At 42.1% G+C, this 24,322-nt stretch overlaps 1 protein-coding gene across 15 annotated transcripts in view; it reads left to right on the top strand.

Moving 5' to 3' along the window:
* The window catches only part of FEZ1 (fasciculation and elongation protein zeta 1), a 114,384-nt gene that overhangs the window by 76,691 nt on the left and 13,371 nt on the right, over window positions 1–24,322 (top strand). For 9 of the 15 annotated variants that reach the window (XR_012423874.1, XR_284332.4, XR_012423873.1 and 6 more), the window contains 3 exons: window positions 1,525–1,624; window positions 19,730–19,816; window positions 22,632–22,800. Coding sequence is in view for 9 of the 15 variants with exons in the window: in XM_074015571.1 (XP_073871672.1) it covers window positions 1,525–1,624; window positions 19,730–19,816; window positions 22,632–22,800 (356 nt within the window). In the remaining 6 variants the exon portion in view is untranslated. Of the gene's footprint in view, window positions 1–1,524; window positions 1,625–19,702; window positions 19,817–22,631; window positions 22,801–24,322 lie in introns of all 15 variants that reach the window. The other 6 variants (XR_010581058.1, XR_284330.4, XR_012423872.1 and 3 more) reach the window with 1 other exon arrangement.

The following is a 24,322-nucleotide window of genomic DNA, read 5'->3' as shown; positions in this document are numbered from 1 at the left end:
ACAGGCCCATGCCACCACTCCCGGTTAATTTTTGTATTTTTTGTAGAGACAGGGTTTCACCATGTTGGCCAGTCTCATCTTAAACTCCTGGAGTTAAGGGATCTGCCCATCTTCGCCTTCCGAAGTGCTGGGATTCAGGCGTAAGCCATCGTGCCTGGCCTCATTAATATTAATTCAGGTGCCATTGGCTTCCATGGCAGTCATTATCTTAAGGGCTTTGTTTACTGATTTACATTAATCACTTGGTGTTGAATAATTCATGTATCTTCCTGATGTGTGAGTGTTTGTGACTCTGAAATTTTCCCTGAACTCCCTCCTTTTTTTTCCTAAGAAATTTTTCTGAAATAAGGAATAAGAATTGTAGAAATTCTTTCTTGTAATGTACATATCAGAATTTTAAAAAGAAATGTAATAAATGTAGCCCCATCTTTCCCCACTAAAAATGAATTGTGTAGACAGAGGTGTATTTATTGGTTTCTTTTATACACAGTATTTACCTTAGAGTGTCCGTGATGTTGGAATGACACAATGCAGGATTTAGATTCGACATTGCTAGAGGGCAGGATCTAGCAACCCGTGGGTTTGACAGAACATTTTGGGTAGCAAGTAAGCACTCATAGCATTGGCATTATTCCCTTACCTACATTAGATGTCAAGGAGGGAATTCCTGATCATTTAGATTGCAGACCTCTGAAACTGAAATGGTTGTAAACTAGATAATGATTCTGATCTTAATGAGATTCAGCCAGAAAAACTGGCCAAATCTCTCTGTCTCTATGTTCCTCTCTCTCCCTTTCTCTGTCTCTCTCTCTCTCTCTCTCTCTCTCTCTCTCTCTGCCCATAGGAAAAGAAACATGGGCATCTCTTAGATTCAGAAACATGAGCTATTTGGATGAGGGGCAGATGTATTTTCAGAGCCAGAGGCGGTTTGATTATAGACGCTGCCATTTGTATCTCAATGGTAGGAAATTCCTCTTCCCTCAAGCAAACACCTTTCACACTGAAGCCCCTGGCCAGGCTCCATGGACTTTCTCCCCTGGATGTGCCTCTGTTTTTTTTTTTATTTTTTTGAGACGGAGTCTCGCTCTGTCGCCCAGGCCGAGTGCAGTGGCCAGATCTCAGCTCACTGCAAGCTCCGCCTCCCGGGTTCACGCCATTCTCCTGCCTCAGCCTCCCAAGTAGCTGGGACTACAGGCGCCCGCCACCTCGCCCGGCTAGTTTTTTGTACTTTTCAGTAGAGACGGGGTTTCACCGTATTAACCAGGATGGTCTCAATCTCCTGACCTCGTGATTCGCCCGTCTCGGCCTCCCAAAGTGCTGGGATCACAGGCTTGAGCCACCGCGCCCGGCCTGGATGTGCCTCTGATTCAGTTTTTAAGCTGCTTTGCCCCTGCATGCTGGAAGGCAGATGATCTCAGCCTGGCACACACAGAAGCCTCTCTCCTCTCCCAGCCCAGCTCTTCCTTCCTCCAGGCGGGGCCAGGCCACAGATGTGTGTTAATGAGAGCTTCTCTTTGTTTACAGGGTCTGGGATGCTCTGACAGACAATTACATCCCTTCACTGTCAGAAGACTGGAGGGATCCAAACATCGAGGCTCTGAATGGCAACTGCTCTGACACTGAGGTACCTCTCTGGGGCCCCTGGTTTAACAGGGCTTGAGAAGATGTGGAATTCAGTTAGAAAAACATTCAGTAACTCAACAGTCTTCCTCACTGTGTAATAAAGCTCAAAATTGTTGATGGAGGCTCATGCCTGTAATCTCAGCACTTTGGGAGACCGAGGTGGGTGATTGCTTGAGTTCAGTAGTTTAAGACCAGCCTGGGCCACATGGTGAAACCCCATCTCTACCAAAAATATAAAAAATTAGCCAGGCATGGTGGCGCTTGCCTGTGGTCCCAGCTACTCAGGAGACTGAGGTGGGAGGATTGCTTGAGCCTAGGAGGTGGAGGTTGTAGTGAGCCAAGATCATGCCACTGCACTCCAACCTGGATGACACAGTGAGACCCCATCTCAATTTTAAAAAAAATTGTTGGGAAGGTAGGAGTTGTGGAGGAGGGTGAAAAATAAGATAAGGAAGACATCCAATATAGCTGAAGTGATAGGAATGGTTATCTATAGAAAAGCATAAACACAGATCACTTCCATTAGGTTGGTGCAAAAGTAATTGTGGTTTTTGCCTTTCCTTTCCTTTCCTTTTTTTTTTTTTTTTTTTGAGATGGAGTCTTGCTCTGTTTCCCAGGCTGGAGTGCAGTGGTGCGATCTCGGCTCACTGTAACCTTCGCCTCCCGGGTTCAAGGGAGTTTCCTGCTGCAGCCTCCTGAGTAGCTGGGACTACAGGTGCATGCCACCATGCTTGGCTAATTTTTTGTATTTTTAGTAGAGACTGGGTTTCACCGTGTTAGCCAGGATGGTCTCGATCTCCTTACCTCGTGATCTGCCTGCCTTGGCCTCCCAAAGTGCTGGGATTACAGGTGTGAGCCACCATGCCTGGCCTGCCATTACTTTCAGTACTTCTAACCTGTGTACTACAACATGAAGAATAAAGTGGCCTGACATAAGAGGAGAAAACCGTCATGGGCTTCTCTTGGGTTCAAACAATGATGGTTTTAAAAAATTAGATTTTCCCATCTTAAATGAACAGTTCAGGCCCACCAAAAACAGTGCTGAGAACAAGTGCTGATGGATCTTGCACTTGACAATGGCCAGAGGTAGGGCCCAGATATTAGCAATGTGGCCACACGATGGGGAAGAAGTCTCTCTTTTTTTTCAGACAGGGTCTCACTCTGTCGCCTAGGCTGGAGTACAGTGGCACAACCTCGGCTCACTACGGCCTTGAGCTCCTGGGTTCAAGTGATCCTCCAGCCTTACCCCCACCCCCTCCTTGAGTAGCTGGGACTGCAGGCGTATGCCACCATGCCCAGCTAATTTTTATATTTTTTGTAGAGATGGTGCTTTGCCGTGTTACCAAGGCTGGTTTCAAACTCATGAGCTCAAGCAATCCACCCAACTCAGACTCCCAAAATGTTGGGATTACAGGCGTGAGCCACCATGCTGGCCTAGAATTCTTCATGAAACTCAACCAAGGGGACGTTTATGTGTCTGGACCAGAGTCACACTCCATGAGTTACTGACTCCAAGGAAGAAAGTAGCCTAGGGGCTTCTGAAGAATAAAGATGATATTTATTTTGAGTTGATTTGCAAAGGCCATAAAGGGGGTGGCCTTTCAGAAGATCCAAATTGCCCCTCCCATCTGAATCTACATATGGAATGGTTTCTTAGTCAGTTTGGGCTAGACTAAGTAATTTATAAACAACGGAAGTTGATTTTCACAGCTCTGGTGGCAGGGAAGTCCAAGATCAAGTCACTGGCAGATTCAGTATCTGGTGAGGACCTGCTTTCTGGTTCACAGACGGCACCTTCTCACTGTGTCTCCTCATGGTAGAAGGGTCTAAAGTGCTCCCTTGGGCCTCTTTGAGAAAGGTACCTGTGGGCATCCCACCTCCATGGTCTCATCATCTCCACAAGGTCTCACTGTCTAATACCATCACTTTGGGCGTTACGATTTCAGCGTATGAATTTGGTGGGTGGGACATAAACATTCAGAGCACAGCAAAAGGTAAAAATCATTTAATGGCTCTATGTTAAAAGCCAATTTCTGCCTCACTTGGTTTTCTAGTTTCAGCTGTGAAGGAAATTTTGACAATTTATCGTCAGGAAGGGCTGTCACAGCCCTGTGGGCTCAGCAAGTGATAGAGTTGGATGGATCTAATCTTTCTAAGTGTTTCAGAATTGAGTCCAAGTAAAAGAGCAAGAAACAGATTCCCCTTACGCTGCAATATATTTGTAGATTATTGCTCAAAATAGCACAGCAAAGAGATCAGCAGTTGACTGATTTGTTGAAAATGTAGCTGTATATATCCTTCTCCATTTTTCTAGTAATTAGCAATCTAAGGTACTCAAAACCTGAAGGCTTCATTGACGGCAGCAGGTAAGATGGTGACTTTGAAACCAAGATTTCCTGCAAGCCTCCTCAGCACAGACATAGGAGGCCGTGTCTCAGGTCCTGTTTTGAAATCTCGGCTGTGCATTTTCTCTTGTAATGCTTACAGGTATAGTGCTTAGGACTTACGCAAACTGCAAAGGAGATGGAGGCAATAATGGAATAAATCTAGTTACTGAAATTAAATCAGGTCCATCATAGTACGAAAGGCAGATTTTGCTTTGTTATCTCTTTTGACACCTTTCCAACTCATTTTGTGGATTAAGCCAAAGGATATGTAAGATAGTCTGCCCTTCAAAAGGGCTTTAATTTATCCTAATTTCCAGATTTCCCTCAAGAGGGTTAATATTTCCAGGCAAACTGAATGACCCTGAGAAGGATGAGCTTGAGCTCTATTCCTTGTAGTATTTCTTCTATCTAACCCATGGGAAAAGGACAGGGTAGCAAAAGTAGATGGATTAAGGCTGTTTTATTTCATCCTCTTTTATTATCTGGATTAATTACAGTAGGAGCTCTATTAACTGTCCTAAGTTTAAACGATTTACCAGATTAACCAGTGCTCTGTAGTCCCTCTGTAAAACATACGACCAAAAGCACTTGGCATGCTGACTATGCACAGCTGTGAGGTTTCTCTCTCGTCAACCCTCATACATCCACTTAAGTGGTCCATTTTTTAAATACATTTTTTATTTTTTTCAGACGGCGTCTCACTCTGTTCCCCAGGCTAGAGTGCAATGGTGTGATCCCGTTGGCTCACTGCACCCTCCGCCTCCCAGGTTCAAGCAATTCTCCCGCCTCAGTTTCCTGAGTAGCTAGGATTACAGGCACCTGCCATCATGCTCAGCTAATTTTTGTATTTTTGTAGAGATGGAGTTTCACTATGTTGCCCAGGCTGGTCTTGAACTCCCGACCTCAGGTGATCCACCTGCCTTGGCCTCCCAAAGTGCTGGGATTATAGGTGTGAGCCACTGCACCTGACCAAGTGGTCCATTTTTGAGAATCAGTTGTTCCCAAACCTGTTTGTGCTGTCCTTGTGACTGCACTCAGAAATTTAATTAAATATTTTACCAACTAATGAATTACGACTGCAAAGAGAGTCATTTTTTGTTAAAATCAAAGTAACACATCTACATAGTTTAAAAAGTTAATTAATGCTTTGAAAGTAATGCACTGTAAGTACAAGACAAAACAACCCACCAAAACAGTAGACCCCTGCCTTCTTGCCTTTCCCTGCTCCTAGAGGCAACTGCTTGCACTTCTTTTAGCTGCCTTTTTTTTTTTTTTTTTTGCATATAGCTCCAGTTTTATAGTGGGGCCATGTGGGGCCACATGGGGAAGCTCCAGTGTTCTCTGGAGGCAGAAGTAGCCAGGGAAGAGCCAGGCCAGTGCCTCAGGAATGGCAAGACGGGGTAAACAGTTTAGGACTGGCTAGTTTGAGTAATTTCTGCAAGCTGTAAACACTAGGGATGGTCCTTAGTGCCTAGTACCTGACCCTGGGATGACTAAGGCAGAGGACTCTGCCTCCTGGGATGTAGAGGTCAGGTAGAGGGGGCAGGGCTTGGCTTTGGTTAGTTTGCATATAGAAGATTTGCTGAGCCCTTTGCTATCTCTAAGAATTGGCTAATTTTTTTTTTTTTTTTGTGACGGAGTCACACTCTGTCACCCAGGCTGGAGTGCAGTGGCATGATCTCCGCTCACTGCAACATCCACCTCCCAGGTTCAAGTGATTCTCCTGCCCCACCCTCCCAAGTAGCTGGAATTACAGGAATGTGCCATGACGCCCAGCTAATTTTTTTTTTTTTTTTTTTTTTTTTTTGTATTTTTGTTAGAAACAGGATTTTGCATGTTGGCCAGGCTAGTCTTGAACTCCTGATCTCAAGTGAGTCGCCTGCCTTGGCCTCCCAAAGTGCTGGGATTACAGGTGTGAGGCACTGAACCCAGCCAGAATTGGCTAATCTTGAAGGTACAGTCTCTCTGCACCAGAAAGGTCTTTAACATGTTAAAAATCAAAATTTTCAGAAAATTAAAAAGTATAAATAACACAATGCTTAAAGGCATCAGATACTGTATTGTGTCAATTCCATGTTTTTTTTCTTGAAAACATCCCAGTTAGTACCTTTCATCTTTCTGCTACCAACTGGTCTGGTCATTCGCTAGATCAGCTGCACAGCTGCTGCCTGGAGGACATCCTTGCCTTCATGCTGGGGATTCTTTTGTCTTCCTCTCCTGTCCTCGGGTTGCCATATTTAAAACATCTTTCTAGATATAGTTCCTTGTTTTGGTGAAAAAACAACAACAAACCAAACTCTTCAGCATATTTTTGAGAAAGGGGTACAGACGAAATGGTTTTTAGGATATATAAGAATATTATTGTTTAGCATTCTGAGGGCTTTGTTCTCTTCTAGCATTAGGTTGTGTTGAGAAACCCCAAATCTGTTCTGATTCCCAGTCCTTTTGGCTGACTCTGTTCTCCATCTTTAGATTCCTGCTCCTTTATTGTATGACATTTTTGGTTCTCTCTGGAAGTTTTTAGGATATTCTCCTTTTCCTTTCTCTTTTGAAATTTTACAATAATGTGCTTTAGAATGAAGTTTTTTTTTCCCCCTTCATTATGTTATACTCAGTGAATCCTTTCAACCTAGAAGCTCATGACTTTAAATTGTGATATTTTCTTATTATTTTTCTGAAGATTTACTATTTCTGTTTACTGCCTCTGTGGAGTTGATTATATAGCTTTTCTCCTTTATGATGTTAATGTGATGAATTTCATAAATTAATTTGCAAATGTCAACTCAACCATGCATTCTAGAGATATACACAACCTCATCATGATGTATTACCATTTTATTTTATTTTGTTTTGTTTTTCCCCATATCTTTGTTGAAAGGTAATTGGCATATAATGAACTGCACATATTACAGTGAGCAATTTGGTAAATTTTGACATCTGCATATATCTATAAGACCATCACCATAATCAAGATATTCAACATATTCATCATCCCTCTCTCTTGCTGCCCAATCTCTGGGCAACCACTTATCTGCTTTCTGTCATTGTAGATTAGTTTTCATTTTCTAGAATTTTGCATGAATGGAATCATGCAATATGTACATTTTCTTTTGTCTGGCTTATTAAACTCAGTGTAATTAGATATTCATCCATGTTTTTAAGTATAGCAACAGTTCATTTCTTTTTATTGTTGAGTAGTATTCTGTTGTATGGATATGTCACCAGTGGCTTATTCATTCGCTTATAGATGAACAGTTATTTTTTCTACTTTTTGCATATTTCAAATGAAGCTGCTGTGAACATTCTTCTGTAGGTCTTTGTGTGAACATATGTTTCCATTTCTTTTGGATAAAAACCTATGTGTGGAATGGCTGAGTCATATGGTAGGTGTATGTTCAACTTTTTTTTTGTTTTTTTTTAGCTTTTATTTTAAGTTCAGGGGTACATGCGCAGGTTTGTTACATAGGCAAATTGGTGTCATGGGGGTTTGTTGTACAGATTGTTTCATCACCCAGGTATTAAACCTAGTATCCATTAGTTATTCTTCCTGATCCTCTCCCTCCTCCCACCCTTCATCCTCCAGCAGGGCCCAGTGTGTATTGTTCCCTTCTGTGTGTCCATTTGTTCTCATCATTTAACTCCCATGTCTAAATTTTTAAGGAACTACCAAACTGTTTCCCAGTTTGAGAGCTGTGATTGTCCCATATTCTCACCAACACTTGCTATGGACAGTCTTTAAAATTAAGACATCTTCATGGGTAGTAACAAAATTGATACCTTATTTCAGTTCTAATTTGCTTTTCTCTAGTGACATAGGATATTGAGCATCTTTTCAAGTGATTATTTACAATGTGTGTGTGTGTGTGTGTGTGTGTGTGTGTGTGTGTATTTTTGAGACAGGGTCTTGCTGTGTTGCCCAGTCTGGAGGGCAGTGGCTCAATCTCAGCTCACTGCAACCTCCACTGCCCAGGCTCAAGCAATCTTCCCACCTCAGCTCCCCAAGTAGCTGGGACCACAGGTGCACACCTCTATGCCCAGCTAATTTTTGTGTTTTTAGTAGAGATAAGATTTCACCATGTTGTCTAGGATGGTCTTGAATCCCTGAGCTCAAGTGATCCACTTTCCTTGGCCTCCCAAAGTGCTGGGATTATAGGCGTGACTGTGCCTGGCCTGTATATCTTCTTTGGTGAAATGCCTCTTCAAATCTTTTGTGCATTTTCTTAGTACATTGTCTGTGTTCTTGGTATTGAGTTGTAAGAGTTTCTTTTTTTCTTTGAGCTGGAGTCTTGCTCTGTCGACCAGGCTGGAGTGCAGTGGTGTGATCTCAGCTCACTGCAACCTCTGCCTCCCAGGTTCAAGCGATTCTCCTGCCTTAGCCTTCTGAGTAGCTGGGATTACAGATGTACACCACCATGCCTGGCTAATTTGTGTATTTTTAGTAGAGACAGGGTTTCACCATGTTGGTCAGGCTGGTCTCAAACTCCTGACCTCGTGATCTGCCCTCCTCAGCCTCCCAAAGTGCTGGGATTACAGGCATGAGCCACCATGCTTGGCCATGAGAGTTTCTTATAAATTCTAGATAAAAATTATTCGTTGAATATATGTTTTACAAATATTTTCTCCTAGTCTATAGGTTGCCTTTTAATTTTCTTAACATTATCTTTTGAAGAGCAAACGTTTTTTAAATGTGATGAAGGTTGAGTGTGGTGGCTCACGCCTATAATCCCAGCACTTTGGGAGACTGAGGTGGGCAGATCGCTTGAGGTCAGGAGTTAAAGACCAGACTGGGCAACATAGTGAGACCCCCTCTCAAAAAGAAAAATTAGGCTGTGCGTGGTGGCTCACGCCTATAATCCCAGCACTTTGGGAGGCCAAGGCGGGCGGATCACGAGGTCAGGAGATTGAGACGATCCTGGCTAACACGGTGAAACCCTGTCTCTACTAAAAATACAAAAAAAAAAAAAAAAAAATTAGCGTGGCATGGTGGCACATGTCTGTAATCCCAGCTACTAGGGAGGCTGAAGCAAAAGAATTGCTTGAACCCGGGAGGCAGAGGTTGCAGTGAGCCAAGATCGTGCCATTGCACACTCCAGCCTGGGTGACAGAGTAAGACTCTGTCTCAAAAAAAAAAAAAAAAAAAAAAAGAAGAAAAAAAAGAAAAGAAAAATTAAATGCGATGAAGTCCAATTTATTGATATTTTCCTTTTTATACTTTGTGTTTATGTTGTATTTAAGAAATCTTTGTTAAACCCAAGGTCACTAAGATTTTTTTTCTTAAGTTTTCTTCTAGAAGCTTTATAATTTTAGCTCTTGTATTTAGGTCTATGATCCATCTCAAATGAGTTTCTTTCTTTCTTTCATTTTTGAAATGGAGTCTTGCTCTGTCGCCCAAACTGGAGTGCAATGACTCAGTCTTGGCTTACTGCAGCCTCCACCTCCCAGGTTCAAGCGATTCTTCTGTCTCTGCCTCCTGAGTAGCTGGGATTACAGGTGCCTGCAACCATACCCAGCTAATTTTTGTATTTTTAGTAGAGACAGGGTTCTACTATTTTGGCCAGGCTGGTCTCAAACTCCTGACCTCAAGTGATCCACCCGCTTTGGCCTCCCAAAGTGCTGGGATTACAGGCATGAGCCACTGTGCCCAGCCTTCAAATTAGTTTTGTATATAGTGTGAGGTAAGGGTCAGGTCTCATTTTTTAAAATTTTTGATATAAAGTATTGCTATTTCCCAGGCCGGTCTTGAGCTCCTTGGTTCAAGCCATCCTCCTGCTTCAGCCTCCCAAATTGCTGGGACTACGGAGGCACTCCACAGTGCTGGGCTTCAAGATTTATTTTCTTGCATATGGCTATTCAATTATTCCAGTACGATTCATTGAAAATCTTATCCCTTCCCCATTAAATTGTTTTGGCATCTTTGTTGAAAATCAATTGATCATGTATGTGTGGATCTACTTCTGAATTATTTATTCTGTTTCAATGGTATATATATGTGTGTGTCTTTTTTTAACATCCCTAATTTATTTTAAAATGTGTCTATCTTTATGCCAATCCCACACTGTATTGATTGCTATAGCTTTATGGTAAGTCTTGAAAATAAAGTAATATAAGTTCTCCAACTGTGTCCTTTTTTTTCTTTCCAAATTTGTTTTAGTTATTTTAGGTTCTTTGCATTTCCACATAAATCTTGGAATCAGCGGATGAATTTTTGCAAAAAATCTTGCTGGAAATTTGACTGTGATTGTGCAGAATCTACAGATCAATTTATACACGTAGATCAATTTGTCATGTTAATGTGATGAATTACATTAATTGGTTTTCAAATATTAAACCAGCATTTTATTTTAAAATAAACCCCACTTAGTTATGATATTTTATCTTTTTTATATAATGTGAGATTTGATTTGCCAATATTTTGTTAAAGATTTTTGCATCATGTTCTTTTCCTGAAATTTTATTTTGTTCTAATGTCATAAAATAAGTTGGAAATTATCCTATCTCTACTTTGTTAAATAACTTGTATTACATTGGTATTATTTCTAACTTGAATGTTTGATAGACTATACTAGTGAAAGCATCTGGGCCTAGGGTTTTCTCTGTGGAAGATTTTCAGTTACAAATTCAGTTTTACTGAGTCAGGTTTGATAAGTTATGTTTCTCAAGGAATTTATCTATTTAATCATTGAATGTATTGACCATTCGTTTATAATTTTGTTTTGTTATTGAAAATGTCTATAAGATTTATAGTGATGTTCCCTTTTTTATTCCTGACATTGTTAATTTGTGTTCTCTCTCCCTCCATCCCTCTCTCACTCTCTCTTGTCAGCTGGTCTGTGGGATTATCACCTTTATTAATCTTTTCAGAGAACCACTTTTGATTTCTTTGATTGCCTTTACTGTTTGTTAACTTTTTAGTTTATTGATTCTCTCTCTTAGCTTTATTATTTCCTTCCTGCTACTTAGCAGGAGTTTAATTTGCCCTTCAGTTTTTTAGCTTCCTAAGGAAGGAAATTTGATCATATTTTAAACTTAAAACAATCTTAAAGCTATAAAATTCCCTTTAAGCACTGTTTTAGCTGAATTCTACATATTTTGATTGAGTAGGTTTTCATCATTCAATTAAAAACATAGTTTCTAAGTTTTTCTTGCAATTTCTTCTTTAACCCACAGGTTATTTGGAAGTTTGCTGCTTAATTTCAAAGTGCTTGGGAAGTTTTATAGCTATCTTGTTAAAAACTGATTTCTAATTTTATTTTGTCAGAGAACATACTTTGTATGACTTAAATCTTTTAAAATATGTTAAGACTGATTTAGGGTCCAGCATATGGTACATCTTAGTGAATGTAATATGTGCCATTGGAAATGATGCGCATTCTGCAATTGTTGGTTGTAATGTGCTATAAATGTCAACTAGGTTAACTTGGTTGATAGTATTGTTGAATTCCTCTGTGTTCCAAATGATATTTTTTGTCTGTTTATTCTGTCAACTAATGAGAAAGGTTTATTAAAATCTCCAACCATTATTGTGCATTTATTTCTATTTCTTTAGTTCTGTTGATTTTTGTTTATATATTTTGAAGCTCTGAATACATCTCCCTGATGAGTTGATCCTTTTATCATTATGAAATGTCATTCTTTCTCTGTAATACTTATCTTAAAATCTACTTTGTCTGATATGAATGTAGCCACTCAAGCTTTCTTATGCATACTGTTTGCAAAGTGTGTGTGTGTGTGTGTGTGTGTGTGTGTGTCTATCTCAATCCTTTTAGTTTCTGCCTGTCTCTGTCTTTTTATTTAAAGTGTGTTTTTGCAGGTAGTATATAGTTGGATCTTGTTTTTATATTCAGTCTGACAATTTATGCTTCTTGATTATTGTGTTTAGTTTATTTGCATAGTGTGTAGTCCACTGACATTTGACATAATATTGATAATTTGTGTTGAAGCGTATTGTCTTCATTTCTGATTGTCCCATCTGGTTTTGTTGCTGTTTCGTTGTTCCTCCGTTCCACCTTTTTTGCCTTCTTTTGGGTTAATCAAATATTCTTTGGCTTTCCATCTTATGTCTTCTGTTGGATTTGTATCCATACCTCGTCGTATTTTTTTTTTCGTGGTTTCTCTAGGGATTACACTATACATTATTAAGTTATCATAGTCCATTTAGAATTAATATTGTGCCACTTTACATAAAATGTAAAACACTTGTCACAGTATAAAGTCTATTCCTTCCATCTTTTGTGCTATAATTGTCATATATTTATTTCAATCTACATTATATACTCCACAACACAAAGTTATTAGTTTTGCTTTAGACAGTTAGTTGTCTTTTAAGAAAATCAGAAGAAGCAAAAAAAAAGATTCTTTAAAAATATTTACCTACATATGTATCATTTCTGGTGTTCCTTATTTTTTCCTGAAGATCCTGATTTTCCATCATTTCCTTTCAACCCAAAATACTTTTTATAGCGTGTTTTGTAGTGTAGAGCCACAGGTGACAGATTCCTTCAGCCTTCATTTATTTATTTCATTTATTTCATGTTTTTCCCTTCTTTCAAGGATCACAGCCTTGCACTGCCTGTGTCCAGTGCCTGAAAACAATTGGTTCATAGATTTTGTCCAGATCGTAGTTGTTTATGGTAGGAGGGGTAAGTCCAATACTAGTTTCTCTGTCATGGCTGAAAGGGGCCATCTCTTCTGTTTTTGCTTTCTAGAATTCCTTTTATTCAAGTATTGGACTTCTGAAGCTGATCTTCTGAATATTTTTCTCCTCCCATATTCTATCTGCTTATTTTGTTTCACTCTCCAGGGAACTTTCTCAGCCTTCAGCTCGGTGGAAAAGTCTAAATTTTCTATCATACCTTTAATTTCTAAGAGCCCTTTCCAGTTTCTACAAAATTTGTGTTTTTTTTTCTTTTTTCTGGTCTTAGTAAGTCTACATCTTCGTAGTTTTTAAATTAATTCTGATAAATAGAACACGTTTTGAGGAAGAAAGGTGTTCTGTTATCCCTCTGAAGGCAGGCATAGCAGTTTCTTAGAAGAGGTTTCTTCTGCTCTCTCTGTTGCTTTTGATTTCCCTCCTCTATACATTTTTGTCTTCATGTTGGGGGTTATTCTCAAATGTCTGGCAATCCTTGAGCATCTTTTCATATTTAAAAGTGAGGCCTTATGGTCAGGCATGGTGGCTCACACCTATAATCCCAGCACTTTGGGAGGACAAGGCAGGAGGATCCCTTGAGCCTAGGAGTTTGTGACCAGCCCCATCTCTACAACTCTACCAAAAAAAAATAATGCAAAAAGGTAGCCAGGTATGGTGAATGGAGTGCACTTATAGTCCCAACTACTTGGGAGGCCTAGGCAGGAGGACTACTTGAGCTCAGGATTTTCAAGACCAGCCTGGCCAACATAGTGAGACCCTGTCTCTAAAAAAAGTAAAAAAAAAAAAAAAAAAAAAAAAAAAAAAAAAAAAAAGCGTTAGCTGGGCCTGGTGGCATGCACCTGTAATTCCAGCTACTTGGAAGGCTAAGGCTAGAGAATTGCTTGAGCTTAGGAGTTTGAGGCTACAGTGAGCTATGTTTACACCATTGCACACCAGCCTGGGCAACAGAGCAAGCCCCTGTCTCTAAAAACATTAATTAAAAAAAAAAAGTGGCTGGTGATAGCTCATGCCTATAATCTCAACATTTTAGGAGGCCAAGGCTGGTGGATTGCTTGAGCTCAGGAGTTTGAAACCAGCCTAGGAAACATGGCAAGTTCCCCATCTCTACAAAAATTACAAAAATTCGCTGGGCATGGTGGCATGCGCCAGTAGTCCCAACTACTCAGGAGGCTGAGGTGGGAGGATTGCTTGAGCCCTGGAGGAAGAGGTTGCAGTGAGCTGAGACTGAGCCACTCCCCTTCAGCCTAGGTGTCAGAGCGAAACCCTTGAAAAAAAGAAGTGAGGCCCTAGAAGGCTATGGGGTCAGGGCTTGTTTCTTGCTGGATCACAGTGCCAGTAAGGACCTATGCATCTTGTTTGGAGATCTTGACAGTTGCCATGTATTTGTAGACTTATAGTATCCGTAGAGAGGTGTCCTCCAATGGCTTGATGGACAGAATAAACCAACTGCCAGTGTCCTTGGAGCCTAATCAGGGAAGGAGGCCAGGGGTCTGTCTGGTGAGTCGGTCTGTAGAGTCTTACATCCTCTCTCTGTTTTTGGTAAGAACCCTCACCCTCACTTTTAGGTGGTCTGGTGCTCTGAGTCCAGAGCCTCTAGTTCAACCTGCTCAGAGTGAAGTCTATAGTCCTTTTGAGCTGAGAGGATGCAGTTCCCTTTCTATCTGGGTTGGAAGAAGACACCTGGGTCTCAGTATTCTTATGAAGGATACCAGCAAATCTTCCTTATGTAGCCCCACCATGCTGCCGCTCAGGGTCTGCAATTCCTAAGCCATTCAGCATCTGCAGTGTGACCCCCTTTACCTTGGGCAGCCTCCTCTCACCAAGTGTAACCCTGCTGAGCCTGCTGGGCCGGCATCTGTTTTCTGGCATTTCTCTTGCTGTTGTCTTTTTTCCTGTTCACTTTGTCCCTTTTGGGTTATTCTTTTTTGATCCTGTGACTCTCATTTTAGTAGGGTTTGAGGAGGAAGGGCTGATAAATGTGTGCCCAATCTCCTGTGTACCCACCTTCTACTATAAAGAAATGGAAACAGGAAATCATTTTAAAAATTATGTTAGTGACTGGGCGTGGTGGCTTACACCTGTAATCACAGCACTTTGGGAGGCTGAAGTAGGAAGATCACTTGAGCCTGGGAGTTAGAAGCCAGCCTGGGTAAAGATAAAGAGGGAGTACTGGACTCACTCTTTACAAAAAAATGAAAAAGTTTGCCGTGAGTGGTGGTGTGCACCTATGGTCTTGGGAGGCTGAGGTGAAAGAATTGCCTGAGCCCAGGACCTGGAGGTTGCGGTGGACTTCGATCATGTCATTGGACTCCAGTCTGGGTGATATTGTGAGACTGTTTTAAAAAAAAGAAGTTATTATGTGGATGGTGCAAGAGAGACTGTGGAACTCTCCTCAGGGTTTCATTGTAAGCTTGATCTTATACTAGGAACTTGGTGAATAAATAAATGTACATTTACATTTTTAGGTCAAAATAATTTGCTTGAGTTAATAAGTCTGTAGGAGTCATTATTATTTTTCTCACAACTTACCACTTTTATTGGGGCTTTCAATTTATCAATCTATTCTGTTCCTGTGATGTAAAACACAGTCTCCTTTTACCTTATAACCTTTATTTAATAGCAGATGGTGGTTGTCTGGATAAGAGGAAATTGGAAGTCCAGGACAGTGAATTATGTCTTTCATATTTTTGAGACAAGATCTCACTATGTCACCCAGGCTATATAGTACAGTGGCAACAGTCATGGCTCACCGCAGCCTCCACCTCCCTGGCTCAAGCAATCTTCCCACCTCAGTCTCCCGAGTAGCTGGGACTACAGGTGTGCACCACCATGCCTGGCTAATTTTGTTCATTTTTTGTAGAGACAGAGTTTCATTGTGTTGCCCAGGCTGGGCTCAAGTGACCCTCCCACCCTGGCCTCCCAAATTGCTAGGATTACAGGCATGAGACACCATACCCAGTCATGTCTTCCTCTTTTCCAGGTGACTAAATAGCTAAGTTACCTGTGGAAGTGGACTGAATCTAGATGATAGTACTGCTCTCAGTCCTCTCTTTTTCAGTCGTTCATTAATTCTTTCAAAAAATATGTGTTGGCTGCATGCCCTGGTGCATCTCCCTATGGGAATGCACAGCCATTGACTTAATCCATGCAGATGTTTCCTGGTTGTTCATAGGCATAAAAGGGACATAGTTACCAGGCATAGTGGCTCACGCCTGTAATCCCACTCGGGAGGCTGAGGTGGGAGGATTGCTTGAGGCCAGGAGTTTGAGACCATCCTGGGCAACACAGTGAGATCCCTATCTCTAAAAAAATTTAAAACAAAAAAAATCTTAGTCAGGTGTGGTGGCACCTGCCTATAGTCTCAGCTACTTGGGAGGCTGAGGCAGGAGGATCACTCGAGCCAAGGAGTTCGAGGTTGCAGTGAGCCATGATTGTGCCACTGCATTCCAGCTTGTGTGACAGAGTGAGACCCTGTGTCTAAAAAAAAGAATGGGACACAGTTGTGGTGAATATCTTTCTTTTTTTTTTTTTTTACTTTTTGTCTGAAGGTAAAAATGTATCTTTGTTCTCTTAATTTTTGTCGGGGGGCAACCACTCATGTCAAACAATAGTGGTAAGGGGAGGAAAATATTATGCAAAGGGCTAAATGTGCTGTAAAAATTACCTTTTCTAGGAATGGGGTCATTTGAAACACTTTAATAAAATACACTGGTTAATAGTCTTTGTTGGAATCAAGGACTCCACATAATTTTAATCATCATTCAGAATACTTTACTGTGCAGCAAGATTTAGCAATGTTATAGGCCTCAGGGAAGGTTCTCTGCATTTCTTTTCAAGTTTTAAGCTTTCATGTTATAGTCCTAGAGGCACACTCTCACCAAAAGCAGGAGGGAGAAACAGCCTGCTGAATGCTGTGGCCAGACCCCTTTCTGGATTCAAATCTTCTCAGTAGAAGCAGCCTGCTGAATGGTATGGTCAGACCCCTTTCTGGGTTCAAATCTTCTCAGTAGAAACAGCCTGCTGAATGGTATGGCCAGACCCCTTTCTGGATTCAAATCTTCTCAGTTCTGGGAAGAAGTCATTTGGAAGAATGACTTTTCTTGGAAGAGCATGGTTCACTTCAATAGTATCCAAACAGCTAGCAAGTTTTTTTTTTTTTTTTTTTTTTTTTGGCAGGATCTCACTTTGTCATCCAGGCTGGAGTGAAGCGGCATAATCACGGCTCACTGCAGTCTCCATCTCCATGGCTCAATTGATCCTCCCACCTCAGCCTCCTGAGTAGTTGGGACTACAGGTGTGCCATCATGCCTAATTTTTCTATTTTTTGTAGAGATGGAGTCTCGCCATGTTGCCCAGGTTGGTCTCGAACTCCTGGACTCAAGCAATCCTCTCATCTCAGCCTCCCAAAGTGCTGGGATTATAGGTGTGAGCCACCACACCTGGTAACAACTAGCAGTTTTAGCTGACAAGGAAATTCAACCCCAAATGACCTGGCCTGAAGTTATTTTTGACAGGTAGCTTCCCCACTGCCACACAAGGGACTAAAGGAACTCTCTACCACAATTTCTATGTCTGTGTCTGATGCTAGGATCAACAGTATTTATATGCACAAGGGCTGTCAGTTTTCAAAAACCTTTCTTTGTCCCCCTTTTGTTGTTTCCCCTCCAGCTCTCCACCCTGTGCACAGGATACTGTCCTGGTCAAGGAGGGGAGGGAGGGAGTCTGTAAACAGTGCCTGTAAAGAGGCGAGGGCTTGTGCAGAAGTGCTGGATGCTGTTGGAACAGAGCAAAGTCTAGCAGGATGGACAGAAAATGTGGGAACCAGATCTAGGGAGGATGGGAGGGGTGAGAGGATCAGAATCAAACACTGGAGAGGGAGGAGAAGAGGCTGGGGCATGATGGAGGTGGGGAAGCCCAAGGATGAGGGGGTAATCTACACAGAGGGAAGGAGCCAGCGTTTTCTTGGCAGTATTTTGTGTATGCCTCTCCTTTTATTTTATTTTTTAGTGGCAGACTTCTGAGAAATAAGAAAACAAGGGATGAGCATGGTTCCCATAATAGTAGGAACTCACAGTACCTTTCATAAGCTTATAATTGATTTTCCCATCTCTGTTTTCCCAAGCCTGACAATTCAGACCTGGAGGCTTTGTGTCTGAGAGGGGGAGGGGAGGGAAGCTCTACCAGTACATCATTCCGGCCACAGTCCAGGCTTATTAGCATTTGAGCAGCAAAAAGGATCTATCCCTAGAAGCTTCCTCCCTGCTTTCTTCCTGGAACTCCCCAGGGAGTGAGGACCTTGGGGAAGGAGGAGATGGTGTAGTTGAAAGAAGCAATATTAACAGTCAGGGATTTAAACCCACTAAAATCAGCCACATTTCAGAAAATGTAAACATGCCATTTTTATATAGACTTAGTGCCCACCACCCCCTACCCCCTGCCAAATCCTGGTTATAGACTAACAGTTGCTGTTAGATGCTTATAAAAAATAAACCCGTTTCCCAGGATGAGCCTAACTTGGGCTCACACTAACTTGGGCTGGGAACATACTGATAAATTTCTTCCTTTTTCTCCCCTAATTTTGATCTGGAGGAAAAAAATGTATCTTTGTTCTCTTAATTTTGGGCTAACTTCTACTGCAGGACTTTCTGGCCTGAAGAAAGTTCTTCCACATGAGTGTAGTTGTGAACAAAGTGTAGCTCCAGGAGTTTTGTTCTGCATAGTGGGGAGCGGTGGAAACCACGAGGCTACCGCAGGTGGTGGACTTGGCAGAGAGAGGAGCATATGGGTTTGACAGCGGAAATAGATGTCACCATCTGGTACATGGACCTTCAGATGATTCCATTACCTCCCTGTCCTACCCCATATCTAGGTTGAGCACGGGTGGCATTTAAGATATATTTGCTTAATTTTTTTTCTTTTTTAATGACATAGTCCTGGTTTTAAGCAAATGGAGATAAAAGACGATGTGCTCTGTTTGGGATGTCTGCCAAGGCAGAGCTCACAGAAGACGGGAGAAGTTTCTGAGGATAGCTACCTCTGATATGATTGCTTGGATTGGCGCTGGGCTGTTTCCTGTTAGAAAAGGCAGAATACAAGCCCCAGGGAAGGGGCCAGTCAGTGTGCCAGCTACTGGAGCGCAAGGAGGATTCATTCCTGGATGAGAGGTGACTCAGCAGAGAGATTTCCTAGAGACACCTCCTGCCTCCCCCTTGGATGACATTCAAATCAGACTTCTAGACATACAGCTTGTGAGGTGTTCAGGGATTAATTTTTCTGTGGGACAAATGTAAGTGCCAGACTATGGCAGTTTGGGATATGGTCAGTTGAGCCAGATATGCTTTGACTATCTTGTTAGATTTGAACATCTAGAATTCTGATGGCTGTGAACTTTGAGAATCTTACTTGGGATTATGGAATTATAGAGACACAGGGCAAATGAGATAAATGGGTTTCTCTTTCATAGTTTTGTTGTTGTTTAGTTCATGCGGTCAGGTTATTCAGTGGCATGTCCCAGGTAGATTTCTTACATCTGCCATCAGCTATGACATCACGCCTGGATTCCAGTAACAGGATGGCATTTCATCAAATTCTGAAAGTCATCATTATTTGGACTAGAACAACCTATTCCTTAAAATGCCTAGTAACATGAAATCTGGAAACAAACCCCCAGGTTGGAACTCCTTAACAAAATCAGGGCACCTTTGCTGCAGTTTGTTGCAGTGTCACTTACCTGGAGAAGGAGCCTTGTTCACCCCAGGATGACCCGTCTTTGGGTTAAAAAACAGTGCTATTCCCTTTGAGTCAGAATGGTGCTGGCCACGCCCCTATCATCTTTTCCTGCCAAGTTGTATTCAGTGCAGCATGCTGGATTTCTGGCAAGCTGGAGTCAGTGATGGGGCAAAGATATGTTTGGAATTGGATGAAACTCTGGACACCTCTTCAGCTCCACTGTTTAGACAGCAGCTGGCTGGAGTGGCCTCCCAGTCAGTATCATCCATTCTTGAGACTAGAGGCAATCCCACTTCTGCTGACAGTCACCCAGAATTCCATCTCCCCACCTCCTCTCCAGATCCATGAGAAAGAAGAGGAAGAGTTCAATGAGAAGAGCGAGAATGATTCTGGTATCAACGAGGAGCCTCTGCTCACAGCAGATCAGGTATGAGTATCTCTCCAGGTTATTGGGACCTTTCGTTCTTTTGATGGAGAAAAAGTTCAAGAGAACACACTTGCTACATCCGTTTAAGGCAGAAGAAAGATATGTGGTCATGTGACGCCTGTGCTGATGGCTCAGAGTATTTTTTGTTTCTTTTTTTCCTTATATATATATTTTTGAGACAGAGTCTTGCTCTGTCACCCAGGCTGGAGTGCAATGGCGTGATCTTGGCTCACTGCAACCTCTGCCTCCCGGGTTTAAGTGATTCTCCTGCCTCAGCCTCCCAAGTAGCTGGGGCTACAGGCATGCATGACCATGCCTGGCTAATTTTTATAAATTTTTTTTAGTAGACATGTAGTTTCATCACGTTGGCCAGGCTGGTCACAAACTCCTAACCTCAAGTGATCTACCTGCCTCAGCCTCCCAAAGTGCTGGGATTACAGGCACGAGCCACCATGCCTGACTTTTTTTTTTTTTTTTTTTCATTTTGAGACAGGGTCTTACCCTGTCACCCAGGTGGGAGTGCAGTGGCACAATCAGGGTTCACTGCAGCCTCAACCTCCCTGGCTCAAGCGATACTCCCACCTCAGGCCCCTAAGTAGCTGGGACTACAGGCATGCACCACTATGGCCAGCTAATTTTTTGTACTTTTAGTGAAGATGAGGTTTCACCATGCTGCCCAGGCTGGTCTCAAACTCCTGGACTCAAGCAATCCACCCACCTTGGCCTCCCAAAGTGCTGGGATTACAGGCATGAGCCACGGTGCCTGTCCAACTCAGAGTATTTTTGATAAGGGATTTCATTTCTCTTTCTGCCTCAGGTTGCCCAACTGCAGTGAACATGAATGTCATTCTTGACACTTGGGATAGTTGGGGTCAGTCTCTGATAGTAGCCAGAGACAGGCATAGTGTTTAGTAGCTTCAATTCCTGCTAAGCCTTCGTATTGCAATTCATTGTACTTGGAGTCAAGACGCTTAAACAAGGGTCCCAAACACCTGCTTTTCCAAAAAGAGAAGTGACAGATGAGGCTTTTGTGTGATGGACATTTTCTTACATTTCATAGAACACTCAAAATTTTGAGCCTTCCAAAAGGAGTCCTAGAGCCACTTTGGCTTTGTGAATAAAGATAGAGTGCTTCGCATTCAACTGAGATCATCATAGCTTTAATAATTTATTACTTAGAGAGGATAATGTTCAGTTTCCGGATTCCTTATTCAATGTTTTAGTCAACAAATATTTATGGGTGCTTATTTTGAGCTAAACACTACACAAGTTTCCACAAAGTCTTTCTGCAAAGCTCCACTGGGAGCATTCAGTGCCAGAAAGTGCTTTTTAGCAACAAAGGTGCTTTTTCATATCTGTGATAAAAAGGTGGAAACTGAAACAGGTGAAGATTAGGAGACTAAAGAGAACCAGATTTTTAAAAATAGGGGCTAATAGCTATTCTTGTGACTTGTAGGAGGAACTACAATTCAATGATATGAACTCAATTATAACTACTCTTAGAGAAAGGGACATTCAGCCATAAGATCCTGACAGGGATTTGTGTCATTTGGTTGCATTCTGTGAAATGGGTTTCAGTAGTCAAAGACTGGCTATCTCCTAAGTTTGTGAGTAGAGGTGAAAAGGCTTGGGAATAAGAATGGAAATTATTCTAAAGGAGGAGATCCCGAAGTCCCTTACCTTTGGTCCAGCCCACTGTGAGGAAACCACCTCAAAGACTACGGTGCTGGCCTTGGAGATTTAGTCCATCCATGGAGAACAGACAAAGGTGAAGGTTGTGACAAAACTCATCTGAAGACCTGCTTTCAGCAGCAGTCTTCTTTATTTGTAAATAATTAATGTACAAAGTAATTCACTCTTTTTTTTGAAACAGGATCTGGCTCTGTTGCCCAGGCTAGAGTCCAGTGGACCGATCTCAGTTCACTGCAACCTCCACCTCCTGGGTGCAAGCCAATCTCCCACCTCAGCCTCCCAAGTAGCGTGGACTACAGACACACGTCACCACAACTGGCTAATTTTTCTGTTTTTTTTTTTGCAGAGATGGTGTCTCCCCATGTTGCTCAGGCTAGTCTTGAACTCCTGAGCTCAAGTGATCCACCTGCCTCGGCCTCCCAAAGTGCTGGGATTACAGGCGTGAGCCACCATGCCCAGCTAGTAATTCACTCTTGTTCCTTTTGGCAGATATCTAATTTTCCCTCCACTGCTGGGAGCTGGCTCCTGTCAATAGTCTAGATTAGAGCTGGGATTCTTATCTATTTGCTGCTTTCTAGACTCTATCTATCCTTCTATTATTTCATTATCTCTATTTTCATTTGTTGCTGGGCAGCTTCAGTTCTTGTCTAGGTGAATTTTGGAGAAATAGCTGTTTTCCTCCCCATTTTGTGTTGTTCTAGAAGCACACTGTTTTTTCCAGTCACATGTATTATGACAATTAATGGACTGGGTTTTGTGTTAAAGTTGGGTGAATGAAATGTTTTCCCACTAAGAAATAAAGAGCTCAGCAAATTGAAGTAAATGTTCCCTTCCAGGCAGCTCTGCCTTGCTTCCTGAAAGAGTAGCTTATTTCCAATAAATCATTTATCTAAATGGAGCTCTTGGAAGAGGTTTTACATTAAAGAGTGCTTTACATTAAAGAAAGAGTGTGTGCAAGCCTTTGGTTGGAACTATTTTTATTATTCAGTATTTATTTAAAAATGATATTGCTTTAGAAAATTTCAGATAGCTAATTAGAAACATCCTTAACTGATCAAAATTCAAGCCAGAATGCCCCTCTAGCAGAGAACAGAGTTAGCACTCTCTCGTGTACCTTCTTCAGGTAATTGAGGAGATTGAGGAGATGATGCAGAACTCCCCAGACCCTGAGGAAGAAGAGGAGGTTCTGGAAGAAGAGGATGGAGGAGAAACCTCCTCCCAGGCAGACTCGGTTCTCCTGCAGGAGATGCAGGCGTTGACACAGACCTTCAACAACAACTGGTCCTATGAAGGTGAGGGCCCTGGGTGCTGGGCTGGCTGAGGAGGAAGCACCTGCTCGGGGCCAGGCTCTGGGCTGTGCACTTTGTACATGGCTAATAGAACCCTGATCACTGCCTCAGAGCAGAGCCTTGCAGATCTAGGCAGTCAGCAATACCTTTCTTTCTTTCTTTCTTACATCAGGAGAGAAGTTTGCATTTTTGAGAAAAAAATAAGGTAGTCGAGCAAAATTTAAATGTTAAAACTAACCAACGACTAAGGCAGAATAAGCAGAAGAAATCTGAACTACTATGTAAAAGCAATGAATGATGCTACCATAAAATCAATAAAAAAGGGTAATAACAGCTCATATTTTTGAAGTGCTTTCCATGTGCCAGAACTTATTCTAAGACTCCCTTCCTTCCTTCCTTCCTTCCTTCCTTCCTTCCTTCCTTCCTTCCTTCCTTCCTTCCTTCCTCCCTCCCTCCCTCTCTCCTTCCTTCCTTCCTTCCTTCCTTCCTTCCTTCCTTCCTTCCTTCCTTCCTTCCTTCCTTCCTTCCTTCCTTCCTTCCTTCCTTTCTTTCTTTCTTTCTTTCTTTCTTTCTTTCTTTCTTTCTTTCTTTCTCTCTCTCTCTCTCTCTTTCCTTCTTTCTCTTTCTTTCTTTCTTTTTTTTTTTTTGAGACAGAGTCTTTCTCTGTCACCCAGGCTGGAGTGCAGTGGCATGGTCTTAGCTCACTGCAGCCTCCACCTCCCAGGTTGAAGTGATTCTCAAGCCTCAGCCTCCTGAGTAGCTGGGACTACAGGCATGTGCCACCACGCCTTGCTAAATTTTATATTTTTGTAGAGAGGAGGTTTCGCCATGTTGGCCAGGCTGGTCTCAAACTCCTGACCTCAAGTGATCTGCCTGCCTCAGCCTCCCAAAGTTCTGGGATTACAAGCGTGAGCCACTGCACCTGGCCTTATTCTAAGACTTTCTATGCCTAATCTCATTTCATCTTCACACCAACCCCATTAGGATCAAGCTAACTGAGTCTTTCAGAGGTTACATGACTTGTCCGAGGCCACTGTTAGAATGAGATTAGATCAGATACGATTAGAAATGAGATCTCCTTGTGTGCAGAAAACCTCTCCACAAAGACAGATGATAAATAGAACTATTTTATTACTATTTTTATTTTATTTTATTTTTTATTTTTTAGAGACAGAGTCTAGCTCTGTCACCCAGGCTGGAGTGCAGTGGCGTGATCTCAGCTCACTGCAGCCTCCATCTCCTGGGTTCAAGTGATTCTCCCGCCTCAGCCTCCTGAGTAGCCGGGATTACAGGTGTGCACCACCACACCCAGCTAATTTACTTTTAGTAGAGATGGGGTTTCTCTATGTTGGCCAGGCTGGTCTCAAACTCCTGACCTCAGGTGATCCACCTGCCTTGGCCTCCCAAAGTGCTGGGATTACAGGTGTGAGCCACTGCGCCTGGCCTGGAAAACTATTTTATTATTGAGTAAGCATTAAACCAGGATGGGAGCCACATCACAGACAACTCTCTAAAGAGATTGCAA

This window comes from Macaca fascicularis, chromosome 14, assembly GCF_037993035.2.
Source record: "Macaca fascicularis isolate 582-1 chromosome 14, T2T-MFA8v1.1".
NCBI lineage: Eukaryota > Metazoa > Chordata > Mammalia > Primates > Cercopithecidae > Macaca > Macaca fascicularis.
The sequence above is the reverse complement of the archived record's forward strand: the minus strand, read 5'-3'. Positions and strand labels throughout refer to the sequence as shown.